The sequence below is a fragment of the Malus sylvestris genome, chromosome 6 (assembly GCF_916048215.2).
Source record: "Malus sylvestris chromosome 6, drMalSylv7.2, whole genome shotgun sequence".
Lineage (NCBI taxonomy): Eukaryota > Viridiplantae > Streptophyta > Magnoliopsida > Rosales > Rosaceae > Malus > Malus sylvestris.
The window spans coordinates 19,943,626-19,958,181 of record NC_062265.1 but is presented as its reverse complement, the minus strand read 5'-3'; the positions used below and the strand labels follow the sequence as shown (position 1 = coordinate 19,958,181).

Here is a 14,556-nt window from a genome sequence, read left to right as displayed (position 1 = left end):
GAAATAGAATCACCTGCTTGTTTTTGGGTTTATTATAATATTACACGGCCAGAATTCTTGCCTTAAATTACTCAATTGATTTATAATATCTAAATAGATGTGTTTAATCCTATTTGTTGTCGAGAAGGTCGTTCTAGTATGGTGGGAAGTGGGAAGTATATATTATGCAGTAATAGTCATGGATGTTGTCTTCTCCCTCCTAATTTATAAAGTACAAATCAACCAAATTTGATACAAACAAAAATTTGCAAAAGAGAAAGGACTGCTATGCTAACTGCTATCTCCCAGTTCTCATATGCTTCTTTATCCTTCCCCTACAGGTTTCTATATCGACAGTGTTGTATGCTGTTGCATTTGGATTATCGACGTCGTCGATGAGCATATTCAATGATACAATTCTAAATGATCTAGATTTTAGACCCTCCTTGATGGTGCTAACCCTCCCTCCGGCATTGTGGCAAGCCTCGCCCGCTTCAGCGAGTCCTTTTCGCCTCACTCAGTTGCCTGTTGAGCCTTGCCACACAACTTTTTTATACTAAATGATCCTCAGTATCTGTGTAAATGTCGTCTCAGCCATCTGTTGCCGATGCCCTTCCACTTGGTGCTGGTTAGACTTGGGGTCATATCTAAATCCCTTGTGGGATTCTCCGGAGCAAACCATAGATGCTGCTGGAAATCTACACCCGAGCAATTGGAGAGAAGGGAGGGTTGAGTACATAAGACGGTTGGATTTTTTTCACCCTCTTAGCTACTTCCTTCTTCTCCCCTTCCATAACTGCTTCAATTAAGTACTTCACTTCTTCCTCAATCACTACTTTCAATGAACTGCATTGTGACAACTGTGTGTTCCTCTCCTGCCCTGCGGCTGCGGATGTTTCTGTACCGTGCAGAATGGCAACACATGTAGAAAATGCTTGTAGTGTAGATAACCGGGCATGAAAATCAACTGCATAGTGTCCCTCTTCAACCATTGTCATGGTCAATGCTGGTGCTTTCTCCTTCGATCCCTGCAAACAAATCAAAGTCGAGCAATAGCTTATGAGATTCCCTACATATCTGTTACCAAGCATGAACAAAATGAATGAAGAACGAAATTAGCAGCAAGTCAACTACGATTCTTCACTGGGGAGGAACCAGCAAAATCAAACCCGTTGTCTCTAGAATTCTTTTTAGTTCAGAATTTGACAAAAAGAACATTTATTCAATTCAAGCTATGATCATGAAAATTTTCTCCAACATCAAACCTGAACAAAAAGTTCCATAAGCTTCTGATTCTCCGCCAATAGTTGATTATCAGAGCTTTCGGTGAGGGGATTGCTTAAGACAATAAGAGGACAGGACATGTCCCAGCCACCACAGTCGCAGCCTCCACCCAACCTCCACCGATCTAGTAAGGATGAAGGACCGCTGTTTTCAGCACTCGGCGTGCCATGGTGTCCAGCTGGTACTACCACCTGTAAGTTTCCTGGACTTTGGCTATCAGGGGCAGCCTCCTTCTTCTGTTCACCCATAGACAGTAGGTTTCGATGTACTTTATCACTAATTTTATCCCCTCTCTTGTATTTCAAGCTCTCTCTCTTTTCTAACGGAACTTGCATAACAATGGCTGCAATTTCAAGGCTTGGATGCAATTCTGCAGACGGCCAGGCTGAAGTATCATTATCACTCTTGTCGGAAGCATGTTTTTGTTGAAGTTTGACCTTGGTGGGACAAGACTCATCCAACTTTACAGTTGCCCCAACTGTGCCTGGACTAGAACCCTTGGGAGGTTTAACATCATCAAGGCTACTATTAGAGTTTTCTTGGGCTGCAAACGTTTGCCTTGCATGAGCGATATCATACACCACAAACTCCGTCACCATGGAATTTTCAAAAACACCATCTTTGAGTTCCGAACATAGGTAACAGGACACTTGCATCTGTCCCATCATTGAAGAATCTCTGTCACTACCATATAATCCCCAACCGCTGGCATTGCTCTTCTTTCTGCTTCCGATGGAGTGAAAGGTATACACCCAATTAATAGCATTATCTGCTTTCCATGTCCTGGCCACCAAGACGTCTCCTGAGCACTTCAACGAGAACTCAAAAAATGGCATTCCGTGTTTATTTTGTAACTTGAGATGGCCATGTAGGTGAACTGGCGAGCATGCAACAACCGATTGGTGGCTATCTCGGTTGATACGCTGAGGATCACAATCTGGACTCTGTGCTGTATTTGAATAGACTGGCAACAAAGATTTTTTATGTGACCTGTTTCTTATCATGTTTGCCGGCTCGGACATTTTGGATTTGCCAGGTTCCACTACATAACTCAGAGTTCTCAAAGACTTAGACTTCATGAATGGATCAAACATCTTTATAATAGGGCTGAACCGGGTCTTTGAGCTGACCCTGGATGAGCGAGCACTCTCTGGTGGGGAGCGAGATTGGAGCATTTCCACCTTAGCAGAGAAAGACTTGTGCAATGTGTGAACTTGGTCTCTTTCCAGAAGTTCATTACCATTATTTAGAGGTCCAGCAACAGCGTCACTTCTTAGTTTCAGATCCACTGAGAATTCTCGTAAAGCTTCAGCAGAGTGCTTTTCCCTGTAACCGGGATCCATACAAATATCAATCAAACTGTCTGATGAGCATGGTTCAACATGAGGCCGGCCAATAGATGGTGCGTTCAAGTCTGATTTCAAAGATACCACTGAAGACCTATTCTGTGTACTCTCCTCATCTGAACTACACATCGTGTCAACAATTCGGTAAGAGAAAGAGGTGTCACTACTTCGCGGCATTCCAACTTTTCTCCTTCCTTCAACAGTGCCCATTTTCTTAATATTTTGTACCTCTTTGGAGCTTTGATATATAGAACCACGCTTAAGGTCTATGTTAACAACAGGCCTAGATGGAACACTTTTACAAGAAGCGCTGCGATAGTGATGAAAGCTAATTTCCACGAAATCCTCCCTTATGCTCAATAAATCATCTTTATGTTTTAATTTTCCTTTTGTGCTCCTTCTTTCACCATGGGAATGAGGACAATGAGTTGGAAGCACAGTGTTAGGACTCAAACCTACCATGCAATTTCTATCGAAATCCATCTCTAATCCCATTGACAGATCGGAAACTCTGCAACAAAGATGGAAACAATATCAACAAAGATCAAGACCTGCAGGATATAATTTAATCCTAACAACACTGCTAAAAATGACATGCAGTTTCTACATTAAAATTGAGGGCTTGTTTAGAAGTAAAAGTGCTACCTGCAAGAAGCACCAGTTATGTGCTTCTTGTAGGAAGCAGTGTTTCTCCAGGATTCACTTGCATTTTTAATAAGGATTGGTTCCAAAAACATTTTCTTCAAAAGCAGTTTCAGCCATTTTAAAAGCACTTTCAAACGAGTCCTAAATTCTTTCCCCAAAATAGGCAGGCAAATACATTGAACAGAAATAAATACACCAAAGAAAAGCATTCAACTGCAACAAAAATTAACACCAAAGGCAGTTACTACATCTCATCTGCCAAAATAAATCTGTCTAAATACAATGCACTATGAAAAGGGATACACTTTCTGCAAAATTGATAAAAACAGAAGAAATTAGATTTCAAAGAGCAATTTACTTGCACAGATATACTGATTCCAATGCACTTCTCTATCTGCAGAAAATTAGATCTCTAATTTGCAAAATTCCAAAAATTATTGAAAAAAAAAATAGTTGAACGATCCTCACCTTGGCAGAAACCATTGTTTGAAAAGGCACAAAATCCATCAAAGATTCCAAACTTTGAGATCACATAAACCTCAAAAAACCAGAACTTGATCTCTCCAAAAATGAAAACCCATAACCCAAAAGCACACAAGAAATTCTAATGACTTCAAAAGCACCCAAATGAGTAAAGCAGTACAGCCAAAAGCTATATATTCCAGAAAAGAAGTTGCTTGTATTTTCACTTGCATTTGAAGGCAACCAAAAAAAATAATGGTTGCAGAAAATGTGCTTACCCCACCACAGAGCAGATCTCTCAGATAAGTGAAGCCAAAGGAAAACCCACAAAGCTACCAGCAGATGCAATCATGTTCTTCAATCTCTTCCACTCAAAGTTTCCTTGAATCTTCAACAGAAAAAAAAAACCCAAAACTCCCAAAAGTGTAAATATATATTTCACTCGAGATAAAAAGGAAAAGAAGAGACTAATCAGAACAAGGCCAAGGGCAGTAAAGCATGAGAGACACAAAAAGTGAGGTCTAGAGAGAGAGAGAAAAAGGTGGATGATGGGTGAGACAATGTAATAAGAGAGAGAAAGCATGCCAGGAGAGAGAGGGAGAGAGAGAGAGGGAGAGAGAGAGTGACTTCACACTTCACAGTGAAAATCTCTCTAAGTCACACACACAAGAGGAAGAGTGCAAACAAGAGTTTCGTAGCATTGAAGAGACAAAGAGCTGCAGCCTACTCTTAAAGTTAAATCTTTGCCCTTCAACTCACCATATGCTGCTTTTTTTATTTTTTTATTTTTTATTATTTTTTATCTCTCTTTCAAAACAGGATTAGTTGAAGATTTTGTCAATGCAGTCCACTCTTTTAGAGGTCGAGAAAGATTTACAGAAATATTTCAACTTTTTCTTGACCATCATCTTGCTATTCATTATCAGCAAGAATCGAACCCCCAACATGTCATGTGGATTTAACTTTTCCATTTTTTGGTTACTTTTTTCTCTTGCTTTTTGTGTTTTTTTTTCTTTTTTAATTTCAATTTTCTGGGTTATAATTTATTTGTACACATGGCGACCTTGGAGAGAGCACCCATGTTTAGAAAGACTATAAAGCCATTCTTCTGGACCATTGAAATACCTTGTTTAAGGGGTATTTTTGGAATTTTGATGCCATTGATTAGAATAAGGTTGGTGTCCTTTACCTCGCACTGCCACAAATTAATTATTATGTTCTACGGTTTTGGGAAATTGCAAATATAAAAAACTGGAATCCCACAATTAATCTGACGGTTCCCTATAATTAATTAATTAATCAAATCATTAAATTAATTTAGTGAAATGCAGATCTTGCCAATAATTTAATTATAATTACTCTAAAACTCCTCAAATTTTCAAAATTTAGATACTTCTTAGTTGACAAGAAAGCCCTCTAGTATTATCTTCAAATGCAATCTTCTCAATAGGATCACTTTTGGATGGGATCAAATCTTCTTTGTCCAAAATGGATGTGGTCTCTCTGTGTCCTCAATAGCTGACAGACACATGTTTATAAATTAAACTTTTCTTAACTTTCTTGTCATAAGTTAATGAGTAAACTGTCGGTTTACCCCCTGAACTTTCACCTCACTTTCGATTTCCCCCTGAACTTTCACCTCACTTTCGATTTCCCCCCTGAACTTTTCCATTGGAAAATTAAGGACTCAAACTAATTTTTTTAGCCAATTTGCCCCCTACCGTTAGTTTTTCATATATTCCATCCATATTTCCGTTACGTGAGACCATGTGCACAACATGTGAGGGTAGTTAAGTTATTTCACTCTTAAAAATGATTAAAAAATTGAAAATAATAAAAAAAGTAAAACTTTCCCTCTATTTTTTCCCGCTAATTCCTATCCTCGATTTTATTTTTCCCTCTCATTCCTATGCATGAGAAATGACATATGGTGTTATTGTCTACCATTTTTATTTTCTCTAACAAATTAATAATTTGACAAATGCTAATGGTGCTATTGTCTCCAAAGTAGTGCATTAATATAAGAAACCCTAGTTTTTTTTATGGACATGTTTCTTATATTAATGCACTGCTTTTGAGACAATAACACCATGAGCATTTGTCAAATTATTAATTTGTTAGAGAAAATAAAAATGGTAGTACATGCTTCAAAAAAAAGATTAACTTAGCTACTTATGAAGACAATAACACCATATGTTATTTCTCATGCATAGGAATGAGAGGGAAAATTAAAATTGAGGATAGGAATTAGCGGGAAAAAATAGAGGGAAAATTATTATTATTATTTATTTTTAGTTTTTAATCATTTTTAAATTGAAATGATTTAACTATCCTCACATGTTATGCACATGGTCTCACTTAACGGAAATATGGATGGAATATATGAAAAACTAACGGTAGGGGGCAAATTGGCTAAAAAAAATTAGTTTGAGTCCTTAATTTTCCAATAGAAAAGTTCAGGAGGGAAATCGAAAGTGAGGTGAAAGTTCAGGGGGTAAACCGACAGTTTACACTAAGTTAATATATGTCAATCAATAATTGAGACAGCATTAAGGCTACACCCATTTTGGGTGCAGGAGATTTGATCTCCTTTTTTTATTGTATTATTTTTTATTAAATGATTTCAAACTAATTAGATTTGAGAAAAATTAGGAGGAAAAAGGGAATAAGCACAAAGCCAACACTAAAAAAATTAGTTCGAAAGAATGTGTAATGAAACAACTTTTAAGTGGTATAATTAGCGTTTAAAATATCTGCATTGGTGAAAATATCAAAATGCAAATTTGTAAAAATATCGATAAATATATCAAAGATCGATATCGATATGGGTTGTTTCGATAAAAATAATGAAAATTTAAAATAAAACTTTAAAAATTGAAACATTAGTTTGAACGAAATATAATCGACACATGCTATAAATTGTTTAGTATAGGAGGGTTATTAAGTCAAGTGGTCCTTTAGAATGAAAAAAAAAAGACACAAGTGATTCAATGAAAATGATAGGCAAGTCTCGTACGTCTGGGTACTGTTGGGGAATGGGAAAAGCATGGACCCCAAAGCTAAAGGAAAAATGGGTAAATGCATATGCATGTGATTGGTTTTAGGCCAAGCGGTCGGTCACATCAAGCCCACGGAATCTTGGACTCGAGTCACGCAATTCCGTTTAGTTTTAGGCTCTTAGTAAGGTAATGATGGAGAGACGAAAATGATATGTCACAAAATAAGAATGTTAATCAATGTTTAAGTATAAATTTAATTATTAATAACTACATTATTTGAATTGTAAATTTAATTTCCTTAGCATTATATTTTAGCTAAAATGGTATTTGAAATTGAAAATCGATAAAATTGATCTCTAAATTTGTTCACCATTATTCATTTTGGTCAGTACATCACAATTAAATAAAGACAAAATGTGAAATTTACTTTTCATTTTTACTAATTATTTTGGCGAATTATTTATTGAATTGCGGATATTTTTGTTATTTTAATCCTTATTTAATAAAAATAATTGACAGTAGCGGATTACTTTTATTGATTTCAAACTCAGGCAGCAAAGTACAAAATTATGACAATCTCAAAGGCTATTTGGGCTTAAATACCTTTATATATTAGTCAAAGGATTTTGTAACTGGTATGGTAACTCTCATCGGGTAAACAAATAAACACCCAACCCATGTTCAATATTATAATCTGAGGATATTCTTCTTCACTTGTAAATGAGAGATCTTAGGTTCAAATTTCGTGGATAACAAATTCAATATCAAATCAGGTTGCCTATTGTATGACTTAACCGAACTCCATCTCCTTAGTGTAAAATACATCATTATATCGTTGTACTAAAAAAACATAACACCCAACCCACGCATAAGCAAACACAAGAAAATAAACCGAATAGGATTCTCTCCTCTCCTCTTTCCATCCGCTTCCATCCCCTCCTCTCACGTTCTCTATTTTGTCTTTATCTTTTATAAAAAGTTAATATAAGATGTTGACGTAACTTAACCGTAACTGTTCAAATAGGAGAGGAGGGAAGGGGAATGAAAAAAAAAGGGAAGAAAATCTTACTCCGAAATAAACACCCACGAAACTCAACAGAATAATGGTGACAGAGAAAACAAGTACAAGGCATCTCTATCTCCTTTACTTGTCTGCTCGGTTAGTGCAATTCTATCTTTGGAGCATCAGCAGCAGATACAGACTTCAAGCCAAAATTACCTACCCTAACCCCCCGGGGGTTCAAGACCGCTTTAACTAACATATGCATGTGTATACGGTTGTACAAAAACTACCAAGGCTGCATTTCCTACATAATTCATCCACCTAAATTTTCCACATCCATAAACTATCAAGACCGCAGCATCTCTACTCGGCTTTCTTTGCAGAATCAGAATTTTCTTCCTTTTTGGACTTGCTAAGTGATCTTTGCGCTTCCAACACCGGCATATATGCTTCAGTTGTTTTTCTTAGAGTGTCCTTGGTTGCCTTGTCAGGCTCACGTGGGCTCGCCAGCTTCTTTTCAACATCTTCAAACTTGGCAGTGGCCAAAGGAGCCGTTCCCACATTCTTGTTAGAACTGGGTGCATCAATTGTGAGCATTGAAACCGCATCCCGGGCAGCATACCATGAATGACCACAGGCAATACACTCCAGCTTAAAAAAAAAAAAAAAAAAAAAATGAATGAGAGAGTAAATTCAAGTTGCAACAAGCAACTAGGGATATAGCTGTGTCACAATCTAAATTACCCTTGAAAAAGCAATGTTCATGCATTCTTCCTTTTAACGAAAAGGCAAATGAAGTTAACAAAGCAAATGGCCATATCACCTATCAGTGAAATAAACAAGCAGATGTTGGAAAGAGGACTCAATGAGAACCAGAAAACTTTGTTAGATAGAGATAACGCAAAAACTTCTTTCATCCATCATCACCACCTATTTTAGTCAGACTACAGCTAAAATATCAAAAGTTTAGGGACTTAAACGTATGCAATTCAAACTTTGAAACAAAACAACTGATGTAGCGATCACAATGTGTAATACGCTGATCATAAGCTTTGATACATGTATGAAATCCAATGCTATAACTTTTAATTTAAAGGGAAAATTGGTTTGAGTTGCCAACTCAATAGTCATAGTTGATGCTTGCTTTATAGACAGTGGGTAGGACTTTCAGATTACTTAGGTTAACTCCCACTCCGCAATTGGTGTGATACCAGAAACATCTTTTCTTTTGGTATTTTTGTCGGAGCTGGACTATTTGACACCATAATTAGACCTCAAACATTACCCATTATTTTGTGTAGCTCCCAACAGTGGATTATCCCAGTTTATAAAGCAAAATGTAGTGGCAAAAGCAATTGCCACTTGCCTATAGACTATGGTTGGATGCATATCATATATTAATCTCTATATGCACTAACCTGATAGCGAGCACTGTGTCCTGCTTGAATAATGTCCCTAACTCCCACTTTGAACTCTGAGCATCTTGAGCAACGAGCGTCAGTCATCTGTTTCATGGGCAAGAAGTCAACAATGTGCACAAAACGTATGTACTGCAGAGCAAGAAGTCAACAATGGATACAAATAAAATCACCTGCATACGCTCCCAATCATCAGGCTCCTTCTTTGCTCTCTCCTCAGCTGTTAAACCCTCCTGAAGTTCATTAAAACGTCACGTTTAATGACAAATCAAAACCTTGATAGCAAGAGCAACAATAGTATTATCACTTTTGTATAAACCAAAAGTTGGCTATTGCAATTTGCAACAACATCTTGTCTGCTTATTATACACGGATACTCAAAAGGTATCATCTCAGGAGGACATACTCAACCCAGGGCAGAGGGAAGCACAGAAGCATTTTATTTTATTCTCAACTGACACCTTCATACTATGAGAGAAAAGGTGCAAGTAATCCGAGTCCCAGACTCCCAGCCAAGGCATAAATACCTAGAGAATTTGCTGAAGCAATCTTGACTCTACATCTTTCACCAAAAGCTAATATATTCTTTCTCTTCATCTAGTCCAACAATGGCAATAAAACCCCACATATGAACATCCACGAAATTACTCTTCAGTAAATCTTATGAACATCATTAAAAATATGCAAAAGAAAAGAGCAAATCAACTCAAACATGCCTTAATTCAACAGAAATGAAATAGTTTACATGAATTTCTGTGCTATTCCATAATAGGATACATTTTCATTAAATTTATCTCAGTCCTGAACCAGTAGAACTTTGTTTCATGTGACCAAACCGTCTCAGGCAATTTTCCATTATCAATGAAAAAAATTGGAGCACTCACGACCAAAATAGACCTCTTTAGATGTTACTGAAAAATTGTTAAATATGCATTCAAGATTTTGTTGCCAAAAAGGAATTGAAGTTTATTGATTTTTATAAACAAACAAATCAACATGCAGAACCTAAAACCTAAGAGTACCAACAATTTATCTATGGCTATCTGCTTTGAAGACTAGTTGGACCTAAAGCTAAAAGCATAAAGAGATTCTCTATGAATAACCCACTTCAACCCAAAGACCCAAATATCAAACACGTTTATCGTCTTTCACTTTCCTTGATAAATGCTCCACCAACCAAATGAACAGCCTTACCAAACTTTTTTCCTAGAAAAACCTTACATGAACATAAAAAAAAAAAAAAAAAGGAACAACATACAAAGATATAAGTGACGTGTCTACAACCACTGTTGGCATAAATACCTTCCATCCCTCCAAAATTAGCTAACAGTAAGTTAGACTACAAGGAAGAATTAGTCAGCATAGATGTTACAAATATGTCCAGTGTGACCAAAAACAGCTAAAGAAAACTGGATCCGATCAAAATCGAATCAGAATTAATCTTCCTTGAGAATCACCATAAAAATCAACCACCTGCAAATCAAGCCATGATGAAGACCATACCTTTAACTCCTCAGGTGACATGTTCACTATTGTTAAAGGTTCCAACTCTCGATTTAGCAGACGACGGGCTAGGAATGAATTTTTCTGCTAAGAGAAGAAATATAAGAATAAAAAGAGAGAAAAAAAGACATTTGAATAGAAAACAAAGACGTTTGAAGACTAAAAAAAGTTTGGACCTCAAACAAACCAAAAATACAATGTTCATTTATGAATGGAAAAATGCATCATTCTTAAAACACAGTTGGAAGGTCTTTTCAAGAGTATGTTATCTGCACACATATGCATGACCATGAGCATATGAGCACACCGAGCCTTCTGACCTGGAGATTGAATCCCAGTTGCCGCAACTTCTGGTTATACTTTTGGAAATCTGAGGAGAGAGACTCATGCGAGGCCTTCTCTAGAGAAGTAACTGCACGAACAGCATCCTCTGGCCAGAGAAAAGACGTGTTGCCACTCTGAAAAGACAATAAAGTTAATGTGTGAGTTATAACATCTCCCAGAGACTCCACTCCCGATTTCCAGTGCACCCTATTTGTCAGAAAACCAAAGGATAAATATAGAGCAGCCAAACTGAGGGGGGAAATGCATTCACTACATACCTTGAGATTATCCTGAGATCCATTTCCAACTTCTGCGGACTTACGGTCACTTTCTTGATCAATATCATCAGAGCCAGATTTTCTCTTTTCAATACCGTTTGTAGTGTCAGCAGAGTTCCATACGTGGTGCCGGATATTTTGTAGAAGTTTCTCCAACCATCTGTCACGTAGTGTGTCTCCAGTTAGTGCCATGGACTTTGCTAAAATGGAATGATATTCTGAGTTGCTTGTTGGGCAGCTTCCAGGCGTTTCAGCTTTTTGATTGTGACCAGGCCTAGCGGTTGCTTCTTCCACCCTAGAAACATCAAGGGGTGATATATTCTTTTTAATCAGACCCCTTTTAGTCTTCAACTGATCATCCTGATAAGCATTGTTATCTGCAATCTCTATATCAGGAAGTTCTCCCAATAGTTTAATAGTTTTCTGAACTAGCAAATCAATCTCATGTTGCTTATCCTCTTCGTAGTCTCTATCTGTCAGCTTCCAGAGTTTTTTCCCTTGGGTGTCATACACCTTTTGCACAATGAAGCCAGGATGCTGTTTACGACTTGGAAGCTGTTTGTTTAACGGAACAAAATGCACCAAACATTTATGCATTACAGATTCTGCAGGAACCTCATCACGATGGAAACTATAGAACAGCTCCCTTGTATCAGTTGACTGCCAGTTTCCACCAGCTTTTTTCTCTGCCTCTTCAGGACGATAAAACCACTGTCCCAATACCATCATGCTCCCACCTCCAGTCCTACTTATATCCTAATTAATCCCCAGTTCCAACAGTCAGAAAATTAAAATTAAGTCATTGTGAATGTGAAGGACATGAAAGAGAATAAGTGCATACAAATAAAAAAAACAGAAAGCAAATCTGTTGTCCATAACTTCAAATAACTAGAAGCCCACCAAAAAGCGTAATAGAACACAGACCAACATGCCAAGAAACTTGAGGAAAAATATTCAAGCAAATGATGTATAATTAAATAGTCAAAGGTGAGGACAAAGTGAATCACAGGGTGAGAAGTGAATAACAATACATGAAGCAATCAGCATGCTTATCCCCATGTGGTTCACCTGTATTTGAGACTGTCACCATGTATATATGACCCCTATATCTTTGTTACATCTATAAATGTTCTTTTGCCAGAAAATGCACATCTGCTAGTAGTATAGTTGTTTCCTCGTGATCTTAAATCAACATATACTAGAAGAAAAGCGGGTGACCCAATCATAGAAATCTTCATCATATAAAATCCCCTACAGTTAATTGTTTTCAACCAAAAAGATATCACCATACTAAAAAATAACCATGTTTCACAATCTGAACAATTTGTCATAACCTGAATTTCACTTCTGATCTACTATATATTTAGAAACTAGGACCTCAAGTAATGAAATGCAAATAAATTGAACAATGTGAAAGGCAAAATGTTTAAAAGAACCAAAAATAATATCCATGTACAAAAGTGATATATGATTTCATAAAGCATGTACCTTGATAATTGCCACATAAGGCTTTTGTTTTGTATCCTCAGGAGTTAGAAGAACCGGATCCTCCTACAGAGTGATTAAATGATCAGCACAAAACATTAATGAAATAAACAAGTGATACCTCATTTAAAAATCAAGAGATATTCAGAACCTGGGGAATCTGAATCAAATAAATGAGCTTTTCAAAATCTAAACCATTTGAAAATTATATATATATATATATATATATATATATATATATATATATATAGACACACAAAAAACGTATCACACAATATCAAGATGGAAAAAAAAGAGGACAGTACACAAAACCAACAGGTGTACAGAAGTTCAAGTGGCAACAACATTTGTCAAACATCCTGAGCATAAAAATATATAGAAATATCACATTTAACATGAAACACTGACAATTTTCTGTATGTAAGGAAAGCATACATTATACCAACAGCAAGAAACAGAAGAAAAAGATAAGCAATGAAAAATCTTTACAAAGACATGTAATTTGAATTTTACAGTATCTTCTTGTCAAAGGACAAGAAGAGTATGGCTGCTGGAGACTCAAAACACAGAAGGTCTATGGAAAACACTCAAATCTGAAGCTTTCATGTACCTAGAGCTGACACTCATCCCATGTTTTCGTAGCATATCAGCTGAGGACCTATTTGCTTCAAACTCATAAGAAGACTATTTGCTTCAACATAAAATTTTCTGGTTCGGAATTGAACATGCAAAATTACTTCTCCTCTACAAACCGCATGTAGAGTTCATCCAGGAGGGGAAACATAAAAAATATCCAAAAATAGGGGAAAAAAGAGCTATGTTTAACTAACAGACAAAAATTTCAGAACATTCAATTGCCCCCCTAATCACAGGAAGACGACAACGAGTTTGTCTGCATACAAAACTCAATCATTCCCCTTTGGAAATTTGGACAATATGTTTTCATCCAATCGTTAACTGTCTTAGACAAAAATGCAACTCGAATTCTAAGATTCCCAGTGGAAGTTTAGTTGCTTAAATTGCCCTACAAAGGGGCAGAGATGTTCCAAATTAAATGATACCACAATGCCAGCTTAAACAACAACATTTTCCAAACAATAAATAGTAAATATTCTTACTTTGCAGCAATGAATCAAAACAAAAACAAAATTCAACCAAAGAACCACCCAATTCGCCAAACCCTACAAACCCAACAATCAAAACCAAAAGTTTCTAGATATAAAAAAAAGTACCCAGAATTCACAATTTCTTAAATTCTTAAATTTAAACCAATTAATCAAACAATGCGAGAAAAATCAGAACCCTAAAACCCAAGCACCAAACACAAAATCCCAAAACCCAGCCCGAAAACGCGAACTGACCAGGTCAAATCGGGTCCCGTCGTACTCAAACGCCTTGTAGTGCTGCCTCCGGCCCCTTCCCTTCCCGGAAAGCTTAACGACCTCGCCAATCGGCTTCGCGTCCTCCACCACGTGTGGCTCCTCCTCCTCGTCTTCGCTACCCGACGCCGTTTCGGCCTCTTTCTCCTTCCCTCTCCTCTTCTTCTTACTCCTCTGCTTCTCCTCCTCCCCCGACTCCTCGTCGTCCCCTTCTCGAAGCTTCACCTGCTTCCTCTTCCGCGACGATGTATCCCCCGCCGACTGCTGGTGGCTCCGGGGTACGACGTCGTCGTCTTCGTCGTCGCTCGTCGTGACCTGCGCAAACCGCCGGTTCCTCATGATTTTTCCAGGCGAAGCGCAGCGTTTTGGTAATCTTATTGTCAAGGGCCCTTCTCTCTCTCTATCTGCTGTGTCTCAGACTAGGAAGCTCTGAGGACGATGACGTGGGTCG

General features: G+C 37.3%; 2 protein-coding genes across 3 annotated transcripts; both read right to left on the bottom strand.

The window, feature by feature from the left end:
- Positions 1-139: 139 nt before the first annotated feature.
- Positions 140-4,405, bottom strand: LOC126626488 (uncharacterized). 2 transcript variants are annotated; one of them, XM_050295816.1, is made up of 3 exons: positions 3,995-4,405; positions 1,245-3,120; positions 140-1,007 (listed from the first exon to the last, which is right to left on the bottom strand). In XM_050295816.1, the coding sequence occupies exons 2-3, from the start codon at positions 3,102-3,104 to the stop codon at positions 678-680; spliced, it is 2,190 nt and encodes a 729-aa protein (XP_050151773.1). In that variant the 5' UTR covers positions 3,105-3,120; positions 3,995-4,405; the 3' UTR covers positions 140-677. The 2 variants fall into 2 exon arrangements, with proteins under 2 accessions (XP_050151773.1, XP_050151776.1); XM_050295819.1 differs by lacking the exon at positions 3,995-4,405 and adding an exon at positions 3,723-3,978.
- Positions 4,406-7,807: 3,402 nt separating this feature from the next.
- LOC126626631 (uncharacterized) lies at positions 7,808-14,556 on the bottom strand. The gene is made up of 8 exons (XM_050296009.1): positions 14,088-14,556; positions 12,730-12,792; positions 11,242-11,997; positions 10,960-11,097; positions 10,640-10,723; positions 9,310-9,369; positions 9,137-9,223; positions 7,808-8,369 (listed from the first exon to the last, which is right to left on the bottom strand). The coding sequence occupies exons 1-8, from the start codon at positions 14,442-14,444 to the stop codon at positions 8,082-8,084; spliced, it is 1,833 nt and encodes a 610-aa protein (XP_050151966.1). The 5' UTR covers positions 14,445-14,556; the 3' UTR covers positions 7,808-8,081.